This window comes from Capsicum annuum, chromosome 3 (assembly GCF_002878395.1).
Source record: "Capsicum annuum cultivar UCD-10X-F1 chromosome 3, UCD10Xv1.1, whole genome shotgun sequence".
In the NCBI taxonomy this organism is placed as follows: Eukaryota; Viridiplantae; Streptophyta; class Magnoliopsida; order Solanales; family Solanaceae; genus Capsicum; species Capsicum annuum.
In genome coordinates this window covers 12953035-12979132 of record NC_061113.1, presented here as the reverse complement: position 1 = coordinate 12979132, position 26098 = coordinate 12953035, and the positions used below count along the sequence as shown (strand labels likewise).

The 26098-nt window shown below is 37.3% G+C and overlaps 1 protein-coding gene across 1 annotated transcript; it reads left to right on the top strand.

The window, feature by feature from the left end:
• The first annotated feature begins 279 nt into the window (after positions 1-279).
• LOC107854826 (Werner Syndrome-like exonuclease) lies at positions 280-2278 on the top strand. The gene is made up of 3 exons (XM_047408143.1): positions 280-967; positions 1870-2012; positions 2225-2278. Exons 1-3 carry the CDS (start codon positions 280-282, stop codon positions 2276-2278), a joined length of 885 nt encoding a protein of 294 aa, XP_047264099.1.
• Positions 2279-26098: the final 23820 nt, after the last annotated feature.

Here is a 26098-nt window from a genome sequence, read left to right as displayed (position 1 = left end):
TACTTGATGGCCAAGTAAAACGAAAGGGAGTAGCATATACACAAAAAGGAAACTAACGGCTAAACCTACACGGAAAGGAAATTACCATTTAGGTAACTTTCCAATCCGTTTTATATATATACTCACATTATAAATAAGAGTTACTAGTATCGAAAAAACATTGAAGGAAAATCTATAGTGAGTTAGAAATATTGAAATTTAGCAACCAAAAAAAAGTTGTTCCTTCATCCCAATTTTAGCTAACACAACAATAAGAGTTTCTTTATTTTTATGTCTCCTATGGCTGAAATCTACGGAGTTTCTTTCTATGGTGACCAAATTGAAGTCACAGTTACGAAGAATGCTGCAGTTGTTAATGATTGGATTAATTCTCATCGTCGTAGACTCCATAAGCTCCTTGTTGGTCTCGATATCGAGTGGCTCCCGTGCTTTAACCCGGAGGAAAATCATCCGGTTGTTCTTCTCCAGCTTTGTGTAGGCCGACGTTGCCTACTATTCCAACTCCTCCACAAAGATGCCGTTCCAAGATTCCTTGTAGACTTTCTCATGGACCCGAATTTCAAATTTGTTGGCGTGGGAGTTAAAGGGGACGCGGAGAAGCTGCTCCGGGATCACAAGCTGTTGGTGGCGAATACTGTGGATTTGAACCAACTGGCATTGTCTGTTTACGAAGAGGAAGTTTACGGGAAGATGGGATTAAAGAGAATGGCGAAAGGGGTGCTTGGGAAAGTAATGGAGAACCCACTGAATGTAACACTGAGTAAGTGGGATGCAGAGGAATTAGTGTATGAACAAATTGAATATGCTGCTATTGATGCTTTTGTTTCGTTTGAGATCGGGAAGAACTTGTTTAATTCAATCTGGGAGAGACAGAGAGAGATAGAGATTCGTCATCGCGTTGTTGTTAAGAGGGAAAATCTGAATTGCCATTATCACCCGCAATTGTTGCTGCTTCAACATACACAGGGCATGTTTCCAACACTTTCTCTGTATTGAATATGAAAGAACAAAGACACAATATTAGGAAAATTTATATGAGGAAGCCATCTGTTTCCTTTTCTTTGTATTGACAATTTGTACACAGTACACAGTGTAGTATAAACTTTTTCCTGCTTTCTTCAAGTTCATTCATGTATATTGAATTCATGTTGATAAAAATGTTTTCTATTAAAGGCAATTACACATCAAAACTCGAATTTAAGACATCTGATTAAGGATGAGTGTGTTGTTTAGTTTTTTGAAATTATTTTGTGCATGAATATCTAAAGGTAATTTTAAAAGTATGATCTATCTGTAAGTTCACGTGTACATTATACTCTGAAAATTATGCTGCAAAAAGATAAAGAACGAACACATATCTGTTTGATAATTTGGAAGTGTAAAATAGAGATACATATTGATTGTTTATTTGCTGCCTGTTCCAGTGTAGCAACAGACTCAACAACAGGAAATGTAATATAATTGTGAGGGACGAACAATCTTCATAGATGTTTAGTGTGTATACAAATTGAAAAAACACCATCATTGGAAGTGGATGGCGTGAATTCTGCATTATGAATTGCTTAATGTTTGAGATGGTTTCCAATGGAGAAACACCGATATTCAGATTTCATGGGCAAGTTTCCCATCTAAGCCCTTGTCTTAAACTTCATCCTGTTTTCTGTTGTTTACTTCTTTAAATTGATTAAAGCAAGATATATGTTTGCAATTTCTATGGTTTGAATTTTAATTACTTGACACACATTACAGTCTATATCCATTGCTCATAACAATTAGTTCCTTTCTACTTCAACTTAATGTATGTTCTTTTGGTTATAAGTTCATCTTCAGTTTCAGTTCTGACTTTGTTGTTTCAATTAATTAAACTAGATTTGAGAGGAAGTCCATCCCTCCAGGCTGAAGTAAAGACGACAAAATTGGATGCTGAAAGAATGTCAGATAAAGGTTTTAGGCTCAAGACCTCGAGCACGACTACTCCGGAATCACAACTAGCTGCTTCAACATCTGTTGATGTCAACTTTCATTTTACATTAAACCTTACACCATCAAAAATCCTACTTTGGTAAGAGTGATTTCAACAAATTTAGGTATCTTGTGTTTTCTTTACTGTTCAATGCTTCAAATCCTTGGTTAACTAGTGACTATTGAGGTATGGTGAACATATAAATAAGTCTCCAAAATTTAGATTGAGAATTGAGGCTATGTTTTGTTCTGAAAATTGTAGGTAAATATTCTGGGAAGGATGCAGTTGTTGATGAGCGAGGAATCTAGGCATTAAAGCAAGTGGATGTAATGTTTTTGGATAGTAGTACATTTTGCTAAATGCAGAAAAACAAATCACTAGTTTTAGCTGTATTAGTAATTGTAACATTGTCATTCCCATTCTCACTACTGGGCTTTACCTTTTGGTTGCAACTGTTCATGGCCTTCTTGACATCATTTGGCTATGCATTCAGACAATTGAAATAAGTGTGGATTGAATGTCATTTAAGTTAATCCTAGCCTTATTGGGAATCAAAATGAATCAGAAACAGTACAACTATGAAGCCCTGTTCTTCCGAGTTTCCCCGCATAAGACCTGCCACTACTGCCTGGAGCACACAGTGATGACAATGAACATCAAGGAAGCGATGCTCTTAAGGCCTAGCATTTGGAAAAGCAGACTATTGAACATGACCACGTCAGTTCAACTGGCCTTCTGGAGTGAAGGAATCAGAGTTGATAAAATCAACTGCTGTCTGTACTTTCAGAAGGTTATTCCATGGCTTTTCTACTTACTTGGATGCTTCACTGGCCTATATGGTGAAGGTTACAGCGGCACTAGACCTAGAGAACTTTCAGCACCAAAATAATAATTTTAAACTAGTTTGAAATGCGTCCAAATACCAACATGCCATAAATAATAACACAAACATGCTCAAACCACAGGTTAGAACAATAATGTGCAAAACCAGATATTGGATTCCTACAAAATAATCCTCATGATTATTATACAACCACAACCAAGCCAAACAGCTAATTTGGCTGAGGTAGTGGTATGGTCTGTGTACACTCTACCCTCCCCAGACCCCACTATGTGGGAATACACTGCGTATGTTGTTATTGTTGCTAATTTAGCTCGTCAAGAACATTTCCGACGGACCTCCCAACAGAAATAGCATATTTTTGACGATGTTTCTGTGGGAAAATGTTGTCAAAATTTGTGTTTGTTTTAGCAATGATACTTACGTATACTGTTAAAGCATAGAACTTAATCTCGACAAAAATACGTTAGAATTGAAAGAAAACTTACAATGGAAGTGTGCTATAGGTATTTCCCCATTTTTGATCAGTTCAAACTTGTAAGCATCTCCTACTTGGAGTCCATTTTCTGTTCTGAATTTTGTCTATCCGCGTGTAATGCCAAAATTAGTTCCAAGTCTCCCTAGCGACACTGACCAACATCTCTCTGCTTCGTCTTTAAGAATCATCTCACATTGCCTATTCAATCCATTTGACGTTGCAAAATCCAGTGGAAGATACTACCATAAAAACAAATTCCATTATGTAGCAAATTTCAGTTGTCACCAAAACAAAAAAAGAAGCAAAGAAGAGGACAACCACCGTAAGAGTTCCAAGTTTTGTATACTGATGGTAAAACTTACACGCTCCCAGTGTTTATAACAAGCCAATTGATGCAAGACGTGTATCTTTTATGCACACAATATCAATTTAATTTCTAATTACTATGGTTAATTGTATGGTTTGATGTACACCACGTGTACAACTTTTTATGCTATCAAGTTGAGTTGGCCTAAGATAACAGATAAATGTTGAAACCAAGAAAAACGAGCAAACAACCAACTATAATAAGTTAAATTACACTGATAGTGTAAAAATCTTTACATGATTAGTGGGAATAATAACTTAAACACTGGCAGAAATCAGTTCAAATGACTTACAAATTCTGTCTTGCGGATGCAATAAGGTTTAATGGTGGAAACAAAATAAGGATGATCATCATCACCAGATGTTGAAGTAGATACTTGTGCATTGAGAGGACTCATGTTTGAAGGCTTTTTCATAACGTTTGTTGTTTATGAAGAAAAATATAGCAAGAGAAAAAAGAAAGCATAATAAGGAAGTGTAACAATTAGGAAAAAGAAGAAGATATAGCAATGGATATGTTTCTTATGGAATTAGGCCATAATTTCTTGTTTCTATTGAGTGAAAAATGTAAAAATATGTTCTATAGACTTCAATCTACCAACCAAACAAAATAAAAAATACAAGGCAATATTTTCCAACATGAGAAACTTGCCTCGATACTTCTGCAATGGAGTTTTTATGTCACTAGCTCGAAATTTCCATATTGGTGTCTCTCCATTAGTAACAACCTCAAACATTATACAATCTCCCTCCTTTAAGCAATTATCAGCAACGAATTTACGCCATCCATCTCCAATGTAGACTTCAGTTTCCCAATGACTCAGCTTTAAATTCCATGACCTTTGTCTTTCATCTCTTATGATCAAATCACACTTCTTGTCGAATAGACAGTTTACGAATGCAAATTGTTTGGGAAGGTACTGAAATGGTTGCGCACATCAGTATTGAACAGTTCATGTTCTTAATTCATATTTGCACTATGAATAAAAGTGATGTGGTAGGAATTTTACAATTTTTTGGGGTTACTAATTAATGCTTGTTGGGAAAGACAGGGGAAAGAGCCCGACAGGGTAGCAGCGGAAGAATACCTAAGTCTAAACTTTCCCTTCCAATTTGAACTAAGAGGAGACAAGAAAACCATGCAAAACAAAGTAGTATGGAAACAAATGAATTACCACACAAATACGTCTAAACTTTCCCTTCCAATTTGAACTAAGAGGAGACAAGAAAACCATGCAAAACAAAGTAGTATGGAAACAAATGAATTACCACACAAATACGATAGGGCAAGAATAAAGGCAATCACACAAGACACCAAATTTACGTGAAAAACCCTTCGATGTGAAGAGTAAAATACCACGGGACCAAACCTCCACTATAATCACCAAATAGTTATAATATTGTTCTCCAAAATGAACACAAAATAATTATCAAATAACAAGAAGCAATACATAAACCACAACACCAAACACTAGACAAATAAAGAAGTGAAAGAACAAAAAACGTAGCTACTGTTCGAGAATGAAGAACAGGAGATAAAGGCCACCAAATCAAGCTCCATCAGTTCCTAATCAAATATTGAGATGAGAGGAACAATCAGTCCAAAAATCAGCTCAATCGTACAAGAAACGAAGTGGGAATCGCAATTTGAAGGTGACAGCTGTGGCTGGAATGTAGGTGCGAAAATCAGTTTTGTTTGTCTCTCTTTGGCTGCTGAAAACTTTCTTTTTGTGATAGTGAATAAGACCTAAAAAGATCAATATATATGTCTCATAGTAATGGGGCTATGGGAAAAAGTGGGTTGGTTCAAATTGGGCTTCATTTATCCACATAGGAAGGGAAAAAGACCCAATAACCCAACAATTCTCGCCCTCCCAACTATGTGGAGGAGACCGCCATCCCGACGATCATGCAACAATCTTCAAACTTCACTCTTGGCAAACCTTTAGTCATCATGTCAGAACCATTATCATCCGTATGAATCTTCTCAAGTTCAAGCAACTTAGAATCCAACACATCCCGAATCCAATGGTATCCCACATCAATGTGTTTAGACCGACCATGAAATATAGAATTCTTGCCAAGATGTATGGCACTTTGACTGTCGCAATGAAGCACATACCTCTCTTGAGCACAACCAAGTTCCCCCAAGAATCTCATCATCCAAAGCAATTCTTTACAAGCTTCAATGGAAGCAATAAGCTTAGCTTCTGTAGTTGATAGACCAACATATTTTTGAAACCCAGATTGCCAAGACACAGCTCCCCCAGGAAAAGTAACCAAATACCCTGAAGTAGACTTGTGAGTATCAACATCACCGGCCATATCTGAATCAATATAACCACAAAGAATAGGTTTCCCTGTACCAAAACACAAACTTAGACTAGAAGTGCCACAAAGATATCTCATAATCCACTTCACAGCATTCCAATGTTCTCTTCCCGAATTAGAAAGAAAATAACTAACAACACCAACAACATGAGCAATATCTGGTCTTGTGCAAATCATTGCATACATCAAACTACCAACAGCTAAAGCATAAGGAACTTTCTTCATATCTTCCTTCTCATCATCACTGGAAGGACACTACTTCGTGCTCAACTTGAAGTGCATAGCTAAAGGTGTACTGACAACCTTAGCCTTGTCCATGTTAAAACTTCGAAGTACTTTCTAAATGTACTTCTCTTGTGATAACCACAACTTCTTGGCCTTTCTGTCACGGACAATGTCACGACCCAAACCAGGGCCTGGCTGTGACGAGCATTTCGAACCATTGAGGCCGAAACACCCCTATTTGTCTGGTAATCATGCACCTAATTCATATGATCAAAGAAATATGGAAAAAAGATACAATAATTTTGAAACATGGTCATAAATATGAAAAGAGACAATAACGGGGAGATAATATTCCCTCAACATCAATTATCCTCTGAACAACTGTCTGCAAAAATCTCTAACAAATGACTGAAATAATGTCTATCTGAAAACTGGGACAAGGCCCCCAGTAGACCCAAAAACTGAATATAAAATAAAAGGACTGCAGGACATAAGACCTTCCGAAACATAGAAGGCTCATCATTTGTCTCTACAGCTCTGTCTGAAAATTCTACTGATTCTCTTGAACCTGAGAGGTTGGAGAGGGGAAGGAGTCAGCACAAAAGTACTGGCACGCAAAGATATCAAAACAAAACATAATATTTTTACAAAGTATAGTTGAGAGCCATTATAAAGCAATTTCGTATCAAATCATTTAAAAGCACATGGGTGTAATGCAATAGTTTTTTTTTCTCAACAATAATGAAATGCAACTGAGCTAAGTGGAATACCCTACATAATTTACACCAACTGTCAAACCTTGGTTGCCGCCAAGATTAGAGTATAAGTGAGGGATAGACACACAAGACCACGAAGTATGGTGTCTCGACCCAAATCAAATATGGTAGTGCACAAAACCAAAAAGCATGGCTACTAACCATAATCCCAATTTGGGATAATATAATATCAGGTACGCAAGACCACAAAGCATGGTACCAAGTTCCCGAGTCGGCAAACACGGTTTCCAGCGTAGAATCAATTGACTCATGCTTTCTTCGGGCAACCACCTATCTCATTTAAAATCAATGCATTCAAATTTCATCTTATTCAATCACATGTCATATTCTGTAGGGTATCGTCATACCCGACTTGCAAGTCATCAATATCACATCCACATATGCATAATCATGTAAAAATCAAGGTGCTTCATCATTTACAAGTGGTGAACAATATTTATTTCAAATTCATGCTCTCTTTTGTTGATCACAATATAATATAGAGTATCGAAACATTATCATGGAAATTTGAAAACAATTTATCATTCATATTTATCAAACTTCTATGGAAAATCTCAAATCACATATGCATGGTTTCAACCATTGAAGTATATAGGCAAACAATTCCCATGACATAAAGAAAACGACTTAGTTGAAAGCAAGATATTAGCATTTGATTGAAAACCCCCATTTAAAAGCATGCATGTACATAAAAACTACACCCATGAGATTTTTGTATAACCCCACGTACCTCTATTTCCAAGGATAATAGGTGTCTCTTGAAGCTTGAGGATTGATGAATCCAAATATGTAATTATCTTTGAAAACCTACGGTCAAATCTTAAACTATTTGGATTTTTATTTTGAAACCCTAAGGAGTATATTGAGCACTTTTGATGAAAGAATATGTATTTGGGGGTCCTTGGAACTAAATCTCGTATTTTAGGGCTAAGTAACGGTGGAAAAGGACCACTTTGTCCTCAACACGGAGTGTTTAAATCACCAGAATTCCTTATATAGGCGCCGCCCATCCCGTTGCCTATGTTCACATAGGCGCCGCCTAGGCTATCGCCTATGTTTGCATAGGCGCCGCCTAGGCTATTGCCTATGTTTTCCAGTGGCCATAGGCGATTGGTTAGGCGACGCTTATCACTTTGAAGGGCCATAACTTCTTGCTCGGGTATCAGATTTTTGCCAAATTGGTATCGTTGGAAAGCTAACTTGAATACCTATTATTTGACATGTAGTAGGCTTCCTAATTCAACATATACAGAAAGTTATAGTCGATGGAAGCTGACACACTTTACAACATCTACTAAAACTTAGTCAATCGAAATAGTTCCAACTCGTCCTTGAGTTGAAGGACCTCTATGGTCTAAATTCAAGCTTAAGCAGATTCACATGCTACACAATAATTAACATGCCGTGTTGGCATAGGATTTTATGGCTTCGGGATTAGCAACGCATAGAAATCATGGTCTATATTGTAGCTCGAATTGCAGGGCATTACATTATCCCCCTCTTAGGATCATTCATCCCTGAATGATGATGCGGGACACAGATAGACACAATTTCAAGCATAATAAAGGACTAGGAAAGATACAATAGGAATAGTACCTTCTGTCTCCTCCTCCATCGAAGCAAACAAATTGGGATATCTGATTCTCATGTCATCTTCTGACTCCCAAGTTACTTCTTCGACTTTCTGATTCCTCCACAGTACCTTTACTGAGGCTATCTCTTTACTCCTCAGCTTTCGAACTTGGCGATCTAAAATTTCAGCGGGCTCTTCTTCGTAAGACAAGGAGTCTGTCACTTTGATTCTGTCACTTTGATACCCTCTACTGGCAATACCATAGAATGATCTCCAATGCATTTCTTCAACATGGATACATGGAATACCGTATGAACGGAACCCAAACTTGCAGGCAATTCTAACTCATATGCAATGTACCAATCTTTTTCAAAATCTGATGTGGCCCTACATAACGAGGGCTCAATTTACCCCTTTTTTCCAAACCGCATAAATCCTTTCATAGGAGAAACCTTGAGAAACACCCAATCACCAATTTCAAACTCTAGTTCTCTTCTCCGAACATCAGCATAGGACTTCTGATGACTCTGAGCAATCTTGAGTTGTTCTCTAATAATTTTTACTTTCTCCATCGCCTGATGAACAAGATCAGGCCCATACAACTGAGTCTCACCCACTTCATACCATCCTATCGGAGACCTACATCTCCTCCCATACAAGGCCTCAAAAGGAGTCATCTTGATGCTGGCATGGTAGCTATTATTATAGGCGAATTCAACCAGTGGCAAGTGATCTACCCAACTACCATTGAAATCGATGACGCATGCCCTCAATATATTTTTGAGGGTTTGAATGGTGCGCTCAGCTTGCCCATCCATCTGAGGGTGGAAAGTTGTGCTCAAATTCACTTGTATACCTAAACCCTTCTAAAAGGATCTCCAAAACTGAGATGAAAACTGCGTACCTCTGTCGGATATAATGGACACTGGTGCCCTATGCAATCGAACTATCTCCTCAATATAAATCTTAGCATAAACCTCTCCTGAATAATTAGTTCTCACAGGCAAAAAGTGGGCTAACTTGGTCAACCAATCTACAATCACCCATATAGAATCATACTGGTTTCGAGATCTCGGAAATCCTGTAATAAAGTCCATATTTATCATCTCCCACTTCCATAAAGGCAGGGCTATCTCTTGGGAAGTACCACCCGGCCTCATGTGTTCTACCTTCACTTACTGACAGTTCAAACACTTGGACACAAAATCAGCTACATCACATTTCATGTTATTCCACCAATAAAAGGTTTTCAGATTATGGTACATCTTAGTAGAGCCTGGGTGAATGACATACCTCGAAGCATGCGCCTCATTAAGGATTCTTTCTCGTAGCCCATTGACATTTGGAATGCACAACCTACCTTGAAATCTTAGAATACCATCGCCACTAATTTCAAACGACATAACCTTTTGTTGACCCACATCTTTCTTAATTTGCGTCAAGATGGGATCTTCAACCTGCTTCTCCTTAACTTCAGCATAAAGAGATGACTTAGCTAACTCATGAACAATCACCCCTCCATCTTCGAAATCTAAGAGTCGCACCCCCAGATTTACAAGGCAGTGAATATCCTTCACCATCTCTTTCTTTCCTTCTTCTACATGAGAAAGGCTGCCCATAGACAACCTGCTGAGGGCATCGACTATAATATTTGCCTTGCCCGGATGGTAATGCAGACTCATATCATAGTCTTTCAAAAGCTCCATCCAACGCCTCTGCCTGAGGTTCAATTCTTTCTGTGAGAAAACATACTGTAAACTCTTATGGTCAGTATAAATATCAACATGCACTCCAAAGAGATAGTTCCTCTAGATTCTAAGTACAAACACCACGGCTGCTAACTCCAAGTCATGAATGGGGTAATTGCGCGCATGCACCTTTAACTGCCTAGATGCATAAGCTATCACCTTACCACACTACATCAATACACAACTAAGTCCCACACGGGACGCATCACAATAAACCACAAAATTATCTACACCCTCGGGAAGGGTCAAAACAGGAGCAGTAGTCAGCTTATCCTTCAATTTCTCAAAACTATTTTCACACAAGTCAGACCACACAAACTTCATCTTTTTCTGAGTCAGTTTAGTAAGCGGAGCAGCTATGGAAGAAAAACTCTCTACGAACCTTCTGTAATACCCCGCCAAACCCAAGAAGCTCCGAATATCGGTTGGAGTCGTGGGTCTGGGCTATTTTCTCACTGCTTCAACTTTCTGGGGATCCACTCTTATCCCATCACTAGACACAATATGCCCTAGACAGGCAATAGCGTCTAACCAGAATTCACACTTAGAAAATTTGGCATACTGCTGACGATCCTTAAGGGTCTGAAGGATAATTCGGAGGTGATTGGCGTGATCCTCTTTACTCTTAGAATAGATCAGAATATCATCAATAAATACAATAACGAACAAGTCAAGAAGCTGATGGAACACTCTATTCATAAGATCCATGAAGGTTGCAGGGGCGTTAGTCAACCCGAAGGACATGACTAGAAATTCGTAGTGACCATATCGGGTTTGGAAGGCTATCTTGGGTATGTCTGACTCCCTAACTTTCAACTGCCGAATAAAGGTCTATTTTTGAAAAGCACTTGGCACCCTGAAGCTGGTCAAAAAGGTCGTCAATCCTAGGAAGAGGATATTTATTTTTAATCGTGACCTTATTCATCTGACGGTAGTCTATGCACATCCAAAGGGACCCATCTTTCTTTCACACGAAGAGCACGGGTGCACCCCATGGGGAAACACTAGGACGAATAAAACCTTTGTCTAGGAGGTCTGCAAGTTGTTCATTTAACTCCTTTAGTTCCGCAGGAGCCATTCTATATGGCGGAAAAGAAATAGGACGAGTGTCTGGCAACACATCAATGCCAAAATTTATCTCCCTATCAAGGGGTATCCCTGGGAGATCTTTGGGGAAGACTTCTGGGAATTCATTCACTACAGGGACTTTCTGCAGAGAAAGGTTTCCAACTTTTGAATCTTTTACTCAGATTAGATGATACATACAACCTTTGGAGATAAGCTTACGAACTTTAAGATAAGAGATAAAGTGACCTCTAGGTTCCACAGAACTCCCTGCCCAAACAACTAGTGTCTTATTTGGGAAAGAAAAAGTGACCTTTCGGGTTCTGTAATCAAAGGTGGCATAACACAAATGGAGCCAGTCCATCCTAAGGATGGCATCAAAGTCTATCATATCCAGTTCTATAAGGTCTGCCACAGTTTCCCTACCAAGAATACACACAACACAATTTCTATATATCCTTCTGGCAACAACAGAATCACCTACAGGAGTAAAAACAGAGAAGGGTTCTACAATAACTTCGGGCTCAAACCCAAAACCAACAGCCACATAAGGGGTCACATAAGATAAAGTAGACCCGGGATCAAGCAATACATAAACATCAAGAGAAAAGATTTGTAACATACCCGTGACAACATTTGGTGAAGCTTCCGCCTCTTGGCGGTTAGTCAAAGAATATAACCGGTTAAGATCGCTTCCGGCAGCTGAAGGGGCACCCTTAGGGAAAGGAGCTGTGGAGATGGCTTGGGACTTAGCCCCCCACATCCCCACACCCCCCACCCCCCCACCCCACATTTACTCCAGTAGATGGACAATCTCTTTGAAAGTGACCCACTTTGCCACAAGTATAGCAGTTTCTTCCCTCAAACCTGCACTCTCTTGGATGATTCCTTCTGCAAACCCCACACCACAGATGAGTACGATGCTGTTGGGCCACACTGCCTTGAGACTGTATACCTAGAGCTTTGAACCCATGAGGAGTCTAAAAATTTTGAGTTTGTCTGTCTGTAGGTGGTCTGGGTGTTGGGGCGCTGGCTGCTGACTGTGCATCATTCCAAAACTTCTTCTTCTTCGACCACTTATTACCCCAGTTACCACTCTGCGGCTGAATCTGGTACTGGTCCACGGATCTAGATCTCTTAGCCTATCTGGCTTTCTCTCTAGATTCAACAATCTTTCTCTTCTTCTCTTCCACTTGATGCATAAGAACGGTTAGTCGAGCAAAGTCTATCTCCTTATTCAACATAGCCCCCTGGCACTCAAGTACCATGTCATCAGTAAGGCCAGATGCAAACTTCCTCATCCGAGCCCTTATATTACTAGTCAACTCTGGTGTGTAGCGGGCTAGTTTATTAAACTTCAAAGTGTACTCCTAGAAACTCATACTTCCCTGCTTTAGATTCATAAACTCTTCCGCTCTGGCCTCCCTCAACTCCAGAGGAAAGAATCGATCAAGAAAGGATTCCACAAATTCGCCCCAAACTGTGGGCTCAGCACTTTCACTTTTTTCATCTTCTCAATCGGCATACCACTGACTCACAATGTCTTTGAGCTGATAGGTTGCTAGATCCACCCATTCAACCTCATCCACATGCATTACCTTACAGATCTTTTCCATCTCATCCACGAACTCCTGTGGATCTTCCTCCACCTTAGGGCCAGTGAACTTAGGTGGGTTCATCTTTATGAAATGTCCGACTCTAATAGCCTCAGATGTAACAGATGCAGACCCAATATCTTTCGATCATTGAGCTTGGTTGGCTACCAACTGTGTCAGCATATGAATAGACCGTCTGAATTCATCATTTGAAATATCTCCCTGAGCAGTTGGGGGAGTGTTGACATTAGTCCACGGAGCTCGAGGTGGAATGGTTGGGACTGGAGGGACTCTCGGAGTAGGGACAAATTCTAGAGTGTGAGCCCTATTAAGGGTCCGCATCCCATGGGTGGGACGGACCTCATCTGCCTAAGCATTCTGATCGACGATACGACGTGGAGGCATAACTATGTTTCTGAAACACAAGTGATCATTGATTAGGGGACAGTTCAGACTCTGAAGCACAAACTAAATCTCAAAGAAGGGAAACATTTCCTAAATGCCTAGCAGCCTCCTGTTTATAAGTGTGGCGCGCTACACACCCATAAACAAGACTCTACCCGATGCAATTTCACAGACACCCTGGGACCATAAACCGTGCTTTGATACCAAGTTTGTCACGATCCAAACCAGGGCCTGGCCGTGACGAGAATTTCAAAACATTAAGGCCTGAAACACCCCTATCTTTCTGGTAATCATGCACCTAATTCATATGATCAAAGAAATATGGAAAAAAAACACAATAATTTGGAAACATGGTCATAAATATGATAAAAGACAATAACGAGGAGATAATGTTCCCTCAACATCAATTATCCTCTGAACAACTGTCTGCAAAAATCACTAACAAATGAATAAAACAATGTCTATCTGAAAACTGGGACAAGGCCCCCAGGAGACCCAAAAACTGAATATAAGATAAAAGGACTGCAGGACATAAGACCTTCCAAAATATAGAAGGCTCACCACTTGTCACTGCAGCTCTGTCTGAAAGTTCTACTGATTCTCTTGACCCCTAGACTGGGCCTCTGAACCTGAGAGGTTGGAGAGGGGAGGGGGTCAGTACAAAAGTACTGGCACACAGAGATATCAAAACAAAACATAATATTTTTACAAGTATAGTTTAGAGCCATTATAAAGCAATTTCGTATCAAATCATTTGAAAGCACATGGGTGTAATGCAATAGTTTTTTTTCTCAACAATAATGAAATGCAACTGAGCTAGGTGGAATACCCTACATAATTTATACCAACTGTCAAACCTCAGTTGCCATCGAGATTAGAGTATAAGTGAGGGAGAGACACACAAAACCACGAAGCATGGTGTCTAGACCCAAATCAAATATGGTAGTGCACAAGACCACAAAGCATGGCTACTAACCATAATCCCAATTAGGGATAATATAATATCAGGTACGCAAGACCACAAAGCATGGTACCAAGTTCCTGAGTCGGCAAACACGATTTCCAGTGTAGAATCAATTGACTCATGCTTTCTTCGGGCAACCACCTATCTCATTTAAAATCAATGCATTTAAATTTCATTTTATTCTATCATATGTCGTATTCTGTAGGGTATCGTCATACCCAACTTGCAAGTCATCAATATCACATCCACATATGCATAATCATGTAAAAATCAAGGTGCTTCATCATTTACAAGTAGTGAACAATATTTATTTCAAATTCATGCTCTCTTTTGTTGATCACAATATAATATGGAGTATCAAAACATTATCATGGAAATTTGAAAATAATTTATCATTCATATTTATCAAACTTTCATGGAAAATCTCAAATCACATATGCATGGTTTCAACCATTAAAGTATATAGGCAAACAATTCCCATGACATAAAGAAAATGACTTAGAAATCGTATTGAAAGCAAGATATTAGCATTTGATTGAAAACCCTCATTTAAAAGCATGCATATTCATAAAAACTACACCCATGAGATTTTTGGATAACCCCGCGTACCTCTATTTCCAAGGATAATAGGTGCTTCTTGAAGCTTGCGGATTGATGAATCCAAATATGTAATTATCTTTGAAAACCTACGGTCAAATCTTAAACTATTTGGGTTTTTATCTTGAAACCCTAAGGAGAATCTTGAACACTTTTGATGAAAGAATATGTATTTTGGGGTTCTTGGAACTAAATCTCGTGTTTTAGGGCTAAGTAAGGGTGGAAAAGGACCTCTTTGTCCTCAACACGGAGTGTTTAAATCACCAGAATTTCTTAAATAGGCGCCGCCCATCCCGTTGCCTATGTTCACATAGGCGCCGCCTAGGCTATCGCCTATGTTTGCATAGGCATCACCTAGGCTATCGCCTATGTTTTCATAGGCGTCGCCTAGGCTATTGCCTATGTTTTCCAGTGGCCATGGGCGATTGGTTAGGCGGCGCTTATCACTTTGAAGGGCCATAACTTCTTGCTCGGGTGTCAGATTTTTGCCAAATTGGTATTGTTGGAAAGCTAACTCGAATACCTATCATTTGACATATAGTAGGCTTCCTAATTCGACATATACATATAGTTATGGTCGATAGAAGCTGACACACTTTACAATGTCTACTAAAACTTAGTCGATCGAAATAGTTCCAACTCGTCCTTGAGTTGAAGGACCTCTATGGTCTAAATTCAAGCTTTAGCGGATTCACATGCTACACAATAATTAACATGCCATATTGGCATAGGATTTTATGGCTTCGTGATTAGCAACGCATCAAAATCATGGTCTATATTGTAGCCCAAATTACGGGGCGTAACAGATAATCTGCATGCCAAGAATCTGCTTTGCTGGTCCTAAGTCTTTCATAGAAAAAGACTTACTCAACTCTTGCTTCAACTTTTGAATCCTACAAGCATTATGACCAACAAAAAGTATGTCATCAACATAAAGTAACACAATAATAAAGTCACCATCAGAGATTCTTTGCACAAAACACAATGATCTGAAGTAGTCTTCTTGAAGCCCTGTTGACTTATAAAGGAACCAAACTTCTTGTACCACTGCCTAGGAGCTTATTTCAAACCATATAAGCTCTTCTTCAATTTGCCAACATAATTCTCTTTTCCCTTGACTTCAAAACCTTCGGGTTGCTCCATATAAATTTTTTCATCTTAGTCACAATGGAGAAAAGCAGTTTTAACATCCATTTACTCAACCACTAAATCTAGACTTGCAACTAAGCCTAAAACCACACGAATGGATGACATCTTCACAATTGGAGAGAATATCTCATCAAAATCAACTCTCTTTTTGTCGTTAAATCCCTTCACAACCAATCTAGCCTTGTACCATGGAACTAGGTTACCATCTTCATGCTTAACCCAAAAAACCCACCTGTTTTTCAAAGTTTTCCTGTCTTTAGGCAGCTTAACCAAATTAAAGGTATGATTATCATGCAAATATTTAATTTCATCTTCCATAGCATCAAACCACTTTTCTTTTTCTTCATTTTCCATGGCCTCATCAAGACTCTGAGGTTCTCCCCGTCAGTCCAGAGTACATACTCATTAGGAGAATAATGAGATGAAGGTATTCTCTCTCTAGTAGTTCGTCTGAGAGAACTCTCTAGAACATAAACAACTGGTTGCTGATCAACTATATCAACTTGCACTGGAGCATCAATAACATCATGCTGGTCATTCTGAACATGATCATCATCTTCATTATCAACTTGATTTTCATCATCATGAAGATTTTCTTTGGGAGTAGTATTCAAAAGAACTGGATCAACATCAACTAGACTCTCACTACTCTGAGGATCAACCTTCTCAACTTTGTCAAAATCTTCAATCGTTTGGTCTTCAAATAACACAACATCGTGGCTTCTAACAAGTTTCTTCTCAATTGGATCATAGCAATGATAGCCAAATTCATCTTGACCATAACCAATGAAGATACACTGCCTAGTTTTAACATCCAACTTTGACCTTTCATCTTTAGGAACATGCATAAAAGCTTTACACCCAAAGACTCTAAGATGATCAGAAAAACATTCTTACCAGAACAAACTCTGTCAGGGACATCACCATCCAAAGCAAAAGTAGGAGATAAATTGATAACATAAGTGTAATACCCCGGATTTTCTCTAAGTCAAGTTTCATCTTTAAGAAGAGTAAGGACTGACTTACCTAGGGAGAAATATTTTAAACCATGTAGAATTTCCCTAATATTAACTTTTTGTCATGTATAAATTGAATTATCTTTTCAAGAATACCAATTTCGTCCAAATTCGGTACCGCGGAAAGAAGTTATGGCCGTTTTACTAAGAGTTGTCAGAACCGCCCAGGTGCGATGGATAGGTTGATGGACCATCGAGTTTGCAACGGACCGTTGCCCAGACCATCACAACCAAGGCAATGACTCCCTCTTCTGGCTCAAGTGCGACGGCCAAGACGACGGATCTCCAAGCTAGCGACGGACCATCACAACTAAGGCAGTGTGGCCTTTTTCTGACCAACATACGACAGACGATCCGACGGACCATCAGACTAGCGATGGACCATCACTTCGACCGTTGCAAATCCCGTTCAGTATGTTTAAGTGGTTTTTAAAGGGATCTTTTGGGTCTTTTCCCTTTTAATACCCTGATATAATCAAAATAAAGCAGATAGCCTCATTATCTCCCAAAATATCTAAGAGCTAGGGTTTCTCCCTCAAGAGAAAATCCAAAACCCTTCTCCAAGAAATTTAAGAACTCACCATAGATTCTACAAATTGAGTTGAAATTTGAGTTCCCCAAGTGCAAGGCTTCAAGAACCCTCTTTCAAGAGTAAGAGGAAGAGTTTCAAACAAGCTTGTACATCCCATTACACAATCTAAGGTATGTGGAATTTTGAACAAGGAAATCCTTTCACCCTTGTGCCAAAAGACTTATTTTAAACTCTAAGTTTTCTGCAATTTATGAGATTTTACATGAAATTGAATTAAGGTTTTTCATCCATTGTTATTGGTTGCAATCTTTTGATGTTTCCCCTAAATTGAAAGTCAAATAGCATAATTTTACATGTTTTCTTAAGAAATTAAAGCTGGGTTTATAACCTATATTGTTATTCCTTGAGAATTTAATGGTTACAATGCTCTAGAAAGTAAAGTATATGAGTACGTTGAGATTTTGAGATAAATTGCTGTAAATTCTAGATTTCTATATGATTTATGAGTCCGTATGATACCTAGTATGCATTTTGATGAGTCTTAACTTGAGATTTGAGTATGGGTCATTAAGCCCTACTTGACATTTACAATTTCATGAACTTTTGTGCTATAAGCACCCATGATTTGAGTACTTTGAGATTATTGAGAAAGTTTTGACCTTAATGGTCATAGTAGCCTTGAAATCCACTTTACTACATGAGATTACAGATTTTATAGTTGGGTCCTTTATGAACCACGAGATTATTTTTAAAGTGGATTTCCATGAGAAGAGCATAGCTAACTAAAGGGAGTAGTATTTAGTACCGAGTTGGGTAAGTTACTACGGTTTCATACCTTAGAACTACGTGCCATCGTAGGATTGAGATTTATGGATCTGAGGTCGAGATAAGTGATCACTGAGTTGAGGTTATACTCTCTGGAAAGAGTATGATACATCTCCCCAATGTGAGGTTTCTTCCTTAGGAGGAAAAGATGTTGGACACCATGTAGCTCGCATGGTTTATGTCGATTAAGAGAACCTCCCTAAAGTATTTTCCCTTGAGATAGAATATTTTCCCTAAAGCTTTGAGATAAGTGATTTTCCTTAATAGTAAGATTTTCAAAATAGTTTCTTGAAGTAAAATTTTTCCAAGAAGAAAGTAGTTTTCTCTACTTGTAAGAGTTATAGAATTCCGAGTTCCAAGTGTCTTGAGTTTAAAAGAGTTCTAAGTTCTTGAGCATTAAAGAAGTTTTAATCTCCATGAGATATATGCATGAGTTAGAAAGTATTGTTTAAAGCTTTCTTTAGTCTTCGAGTAATGAGATTAAGAGAAGAGTTCAGATTTTAAAGCTAAAGTATAATGACTCACGAGATTTGTGTTACATGTTTCATTATACATGATTTATGAGCTTTACATTTCAGACTTATTCAAGCTATGTGAGTCATTCCTAATTGCATGCATGATTTGATTAAAAAGTATTGATATTGTTTTATGTAAATGCATACACCCCCATATACTAAGTACATTCCCAAGTGTTGATCCACATATACGTCTATGTGCTACATTGTCTTATAATGTAGGTTCAGGCGCTCAGTCCCAGCCTCGTCAATGATTTTCGAGTACCTTTGTCTACATCTCCACAGTGGTGAGTCCTCATGGTTTGAGGACCTATCTTCAAACATTTTAGAGTTTTAGCAGATATATTATTGCTTTCAGTTCAGTTTGAGTCAATTGGAGACCTGTCCCAATGGCTCTCTAGTTGATGGAGTAGTAGAGGCTTTGTCAAACTAGTTATTAGATTGTTAGTATATTGAGATCTCCAGTTTTGTGGTCGTTTTAATCGAGTATTTTCTTCGTATTTCCAATCATTTGATATGACGGTACCAATGTTTTGTTTATTTCATCTAAAATTGAGTTATTATATGTAGTAATAGGCTCAAACGGTTAGCTTGGGGCTACTGGTACCCTTAAGCACCGTGTGACGTCCCAGGAGGTAATTTCGGGTCATTACATAAGCAGCAGTGTTAAGTGCTTCTGCACAAAAGTAATCTGGCAGCTTAGCATCTGAAAGCATATATCTAACCCTCTCAACTAGAGTTCTGTTCATCCTCTTTGCTAAACTATTCAACTGTGGAGTTTTTGAAGAAGTTTTCTGATGCCGAATACCCTGCTCTCTGCAATATCTATCAAAAGGACCAATATACTTACCACCATTATTTGATCAGATGTATTTCAATTTCTTCTCTGTCTGTCTCTCAACAAAGGCCTAAAAATCTCTGAACGCATCAAGTACTTGATCCTTGGACTTTAAAGGAAATACCCAGAGTTTGCGAGAATGATCATCAATAAAAGTCACAAAGTAAAGTGCACCACCATGAGACCTTACTTTAAAAGGACCACACAAACTAGAATGCACCAAATCCAGTAAATCAAGCTTTCTTGAAGGCGGATAACTCTAAAAAGAAACTCTTTTCTGTTTACTGTCTAAGCAATGTACACATTTCTTTAACTTTGCTTGTTTCACTCCAGAAAGTAAATTTTTCTTAGCCAAACTATCAATCCCCTTCTCACTCATATGAATCAACCTTCTATGCCACAACTCCAATGAAGTATCATTCTCCACCAAGTTTATCAAGCCTCTAGAAGTAGAGTCCTGAAATACATACAAGTTAGACAACTTGTCACCTCGAGCCACAATCATCGAACATCCAGTAAGCTTCCACTGGCCAACACCAAGGGTGTTAACATAACCCTCATCATCAAGGTTTCCTACAAAAATCAAATTCAATCGAACATCTGGAGCATGCTTGACATTATTGAGAACTATTTTGGAACCATTGTTACTTTCCAAACAAACAGTGCCAATGCCAAGTACTTTAACTTCATCATTATTGCCCATTTGCAACATTTCAAAATTACCTGGAGTATAAGAAGAAAATAATTCTTTCTTTGGCGTAACATAAGAAGTAGCACCAGAATTCACAAACTAGTTAGACTCATCACGAACAAGATTGATGGTATTCTCACCACAAGCAACAAGAAGATCATCATTAGCAACAACTGCAACACGATTTTTATTATCGTCTTCATTCTTTTGCCGTCTCATATCTCTCTTATGCTTGTAACAATATTTCATGATATGCCCTTTTTTGTTGCAATAGTCATATGTAACATTCTTCAATTTGGACCTCGACTTGCTTTTAGTTTTATCTCTATCATTCGGACCTCTGGACTTGTTTCCCCCCTCTCTTCAGTAACCAAAACATCAGAGTATGAAGATGAAGAATATGAGGGCCTGAGATCTTCTTCCATCTCTTCATTCAAGACACCACTCTTAACATATTCCATACTTACAACACCACCGAGAGCAGAATTAGTCAAAAAAAACTTGAAAAGTCTGGCAGAGTATTAAGAAGCCAAAGTCCCTAAATTTCTTCATCGAACTTTACACCCATTCTGGACAGTTGGTCAAGGACACCCTAAAAATCATTTATATGATCAGAAATAGGACTACCCTCTTTATACTTGATATTCATCAATTGCTTAAGCAGAAACAACTTGTTATAGCCAGTCTTTGAAGCATAAAATGTCTCGAACTTATCCCACAAACTTCTGGCATGTATCTCATTCACAATATGATTTTTAACATTATCTTTAACCCATTGTCTGATATAACCACAAACCTATAAGTGATCAAATTCCCAATCCTCATCTGTCATGGATTGAGATTTAGTAGACACAAACATAGGTAGATGCATTTTCTTGACAAATAGAAGATCTTTCATCTTGCCATTCCAAGTCTGTTAGTTACTGTCATGCCCTGTTTTCGCCATGGTCAACCAAAACATGACTTATTGGACTCTAAAAGAATGAAAATTGTACAGAGTCACCACCTAATTTTTAAGAAAAAATAAGGAAACCTATTTATTTATTAACACGTATGATTGATGTTTTTAGTCTGCGAAAAAACAATTGAGATTCTAGGTAAGGATTCAAATTATCTCGAAGGAAAGGGATTAGGCACCCTTCGGGATCCACAACTGTGGTACCAGGCTAGACTAAATTTATCAAAGAGGAAGGAGGCATATGAAAAAGTATGTATTAAGTATAAAATGATTCTTTTAAAAAATATAAATGCTTAAAATTATGTAGAAGTATATGTATATATATATATATATATATATATATATATATAAAATATATTATTCTAAAAATATGAAAAAGATATGTATAAAAATGTACAAATACATGTGAAAAGGAAAAGTATTTTATGATGCATGAAAAAGAAATGTATTTTTTGTATTCCATAAAAAGAAATGTATTTACAAGTAATAGTTTTATCTAATTAAAATTATAAAGAAAAGTAAAATTTATTTGAAAAGAAAAGACTACAAAATATATATAAATTAATTATTTAACTTGACTCTTTTATTTAAGTGTATCAAAATAATATATATGTTTTGTCGAAAAAAAAAATAAACAAAAGTACATTAATATATGTGTGTAAAGAAAAACTTATTCTAAAGGAAAAAAACAACGTAATAGTAATTGTAGTGTAAAAGTATAAAATGTTTGATTAAATAATCTAAGTTAATCTAATATTTTTACATGAATATTAACGGCCTAAATTTGCCAAAACGCATGGTGAAGATTACGTAAATAAAAAATATCCCGCCCAACACCCCAAAAATAAAGCTTTCACTATGATTAAATTTGTACAAGTGCGAGAATATAAAGAATATAAACGCATCATTTAAAATTTTCTTTGACTGCCATTTCCGATAATGATTCCCAATAACCTATATAAACACTTGTAATAAAATTTTAGTAACAAATAAATAATAATCAAAATAAATTGAAAAAATATGTGTGCATATACGTATTTAAAAATATAATTTTTTGTTAAAACGTGGGCTCAGATAAGGTTTTGAAATATTATAAAGATTTCATCATCGCCCAAAAATATTTAATTTTTGTTGTGTATTTGTATATGTAATGCTCGTATTTTATTCGGGAAGGCCTCAAAAACTGACGAAAATTTCTTCATTGGCCAATGTGTCTATTTCTGATATAAAATAAATAACTTGGAAAGTAAAGATCCTTCTTTTGTATTGGGGTGGCCTAAACTATCCGACAGAGAGATAATGTCATTGGCCAAAATGGTGTAGTATCTATATAATCATGTAGTATCATGTTCTTACTAGTCAAATAAATGTAAATGACAAAAAATATCCAAAATTAATGTCCGAGGCAAAACAGCAGCAAATCCAGTGATAAAATATTCGAAACAGAGCAAAGTAGCAGTATCAGCAAAAGTAAGCAAACATCAGCAAAATAAATTATTCAGGAAACCCATGGCCATCTCCGGTTAGATCTAAACAAATTAGATAAGAACAAGCATAATAAAAAAAAATTATCAAGTGTAAAAAATAATCAAAGTCACCAACTAACACCGCTACTTCAACGGCAGTGAAACGCCGGAGCAAAGGGTCTTTTTGTGCCAAATTCGTGGCAAATCTACGAGGGGATATCTCGCTGGAGCTTTTCCCGGAGGAGAAACAGTAGCACAAATAGAGGAAAATGGGGAAGGGGCGGCGCATGATGTGCTTGGTGGTTGAAAACTCGTCTGCCAGTGGCCAGATACGGCGAGGCAGCGTGAAACGGAGGGGGTTTTCTGGTTGGGTTCGTGGGGGTTATGTGAGGTGTGATGCACCAGATCCGGATATTATTGATGAAAAGTGGTAATGCGGTGCTTGTTGTTTGTCGTGGGAAAGGAAAGTAGTAAGAGAGATCTGATAGTTGTGTATATGTCTTTATCTATGCTATGTGTTTTTGTATAGTGTATGTGTATATATTTTTATTTTCTGTGTGTGTGTTTTTTAAGAGAGAAAAGTGAGAGCAAAATCTTATTATGAAAAGTATGTATTTTTGTGCATTTGAGAAAAGAATAAATTATGTATTTGTATTTTGAAAGAGAGGAAAAAATGACCAAAAATGTGTCCTCCCACCACCTATTTATACAAAAAATTGAGAACCCCTTTATCCATTAATAAAGGGGTGTCCTCTCTTTTTATAATAGAACATCCTTAGGTTCTTAAGTTATTGGCCAAAGAAATTTCATCTTTTTGACCCACAGACAAAGTTATTATTCAAAGAGTATTGCCATTGAGTTGTCATTGTCAGATGCGACAAGACATTATGAGTAGTCATTGTTGGATGTGACAAAATATTATGTGTAGTCATTATCGGATGTGACAAGACATTATTGTGTGGTCGTTGTCGGATGCGACAAAGCATTGAATTATTATACTGTGTAAAAATAATTGATCCGACTTAGCATTTGCGGATCGTAAAAAATGTACGAAATGCAGGTTGTGATTTGTTATTATGAAAAATGTAAAGAATGTTGAAAGTATTAAAATATGTAATTTAATAAAAAAAATATTATAAAAATATGATGTCATGTCGTGTACGTGTGCAGATAATTGTAAAAAGTTAAAAACGATAATGAATCGATAGAAATCCTAATATAAGGAGGATTATTAATAAATTATGAAAAGTAAAACTACGACAATAAATTGATAAAAATCCTAAAATAAGGATGATTATCAATAATTTGTCAACAATTGTAAAAAAGAAGTGAAAATTATATTTTGTGTCCTTTAACGATCAGGAAGCCTGAAAACGTTAATTTTAGACACGGAGAGCAAAAGTTGGGTGTCAACAGTAACTACCATTCAAATACATCATATTGTTCATATTTTCATCCATCAACAGTAACTACCATTCAAATACACCATATTGTTCATATTTTCATCCATCATTCAAATTAACAATCAATAACAACAAACTCTCTGATACCACTTTGTTGGAAAAAACAGGCGCACTATGAAAGAGCCCGACAGGGTAGCAGCGGAAGAATACCCAAGTCTAAATTTTCTCTTCCAATTTGAACTAAGAGGACACAAGCAAACCAATAAAAACAAAGTAATATAGCAGCAAATGAATTACCACAAAAATACGATAGGGCATGAATAAAGGCAATCATACAAGACACCAAATTTACGTGGAAAACCCTTCGGTGTGAAGAGTAAAAAATTACGGGACCAAACCTCCACTATAATCACCAAACAGTTACAATATTTTTCTCCAAAATGGACACAAAACAAGTGTCAAACAACAAGAAATAATATATAAACCACAGCACCAAACACTAGAAAAATAAAGGAGTGAAAGCACAAAAAATGCAGCTACTGTTCGAGAATGAAGAACAGGAGCTACAGGCCACCAAATCAATTTTCGGTAGTTCCTAATCAAATATTGAGATGAAAGGAACAAGTAGTCCAAAAATTAGCTTAATCGGACAAAAAACGAAGCGAAAATCATAATTTGAAGTTGACAGCTGTGGTTGAAATTTAGGTGCAAAAGTCAGCTTTGTTTGTCTCTCTTTAGCTGCTGAAAATTCTCTTTTTGTGATAGTGAATAAGACCTAAAAAGATCAATATATATGCCCCATAGTAATGGACCTATGGGCAAAAATGGGTTGGTCCAAATTGGATTTCATTTATCCAAATAGAAAGAGAAAAAGACTCAATAACCCAACAATGCTTACCATAGAAGTTTGCGTGCAATTGTTTAATAAGTAAGGTAAAAATATTTACATTATCAGAGTATAAAGCCAATTAACTCTAAGAAACATGACACATATGCATCCTGGTAAAAACTTACTTGCACCAGGTGTTTACACCAAACTAATGTGTGCAGGAGATGAGTTTGAATACACATAATTATTACTCACCATAATCGATTAATGTATATTTCACTCCATTAAATCAATTTAATCATGAAAATTACTTGAATTATATTGATTCGGTATAATGGTACGGGAGAGTATTTACCCATGTTACCTCAGTTCCATCAAAGTTTAGTCAACAAACTGAGCTCTTAGGTGAGCTCCTATCGCGACTTCTGGAGAGTTGTATGGAGCTGGAGCTCGAGAGAGAAGGAAAGACGAATGTAACATTGTGAAATGAAAATGAAATCTCAAACTCTATTGGCTGTAATCAAGCAGATTATATAGAAGAGATTAAGCAAACAAAATATCTGGCTAATCTAACTAAGAGCAGGTAACAGCTGGCAAACCCCACGTGTGCTAACTAACTGGCTAATACTATAAATAACTAACTAACGAAGAGCTGCGTGTTTAATTACCTAGAAGATCTGTGTGTTTAACTTCTATCAGAGCCTTGGTTAACATATATACTAATTTAAATGTGACCTTCCTGTGGCTAGTCTCTCACAAAATGGTAATTCCCCCAATGTGTTTAAGTCTCTCACAGAAAACAGAGTTTCTTTCGATATGCAAAGCTGACTGGTAGCTATCACAATGCTGAAATAGGAGTCAAAAATGGCAGTGGGTTCTTGAAGAAATTTGTTTAACCGTAGTAGTTTACCAACCACCTTTCTCAATAATCCATATTCTGCCTATGCTA

Bases quoted from the DNA above. Each gene is read 5' to 3' on its own strand.
- LOC107854826 (XM_047408143.1), top strand. From the start codon at position 280: ATGGCTGAAATCTACGGAGTTTCTTTCTATGGTGACCAAATTGAAGTC. The intron at 968-1,869 runs GCATGTTTCCAA...TAATTAAACTAG, and splicing joins GCTGCTTCAACATACACAGG to ATTTGAGAGGAAGTCCATCC. The intron at 2,013-2,224 runs GTCAACTTTCAT...TGAAAATTGTAG, and splicing joins CTGCTTCAACATCTGTTGAT to GTAAATATTCTGGGAAGGAT.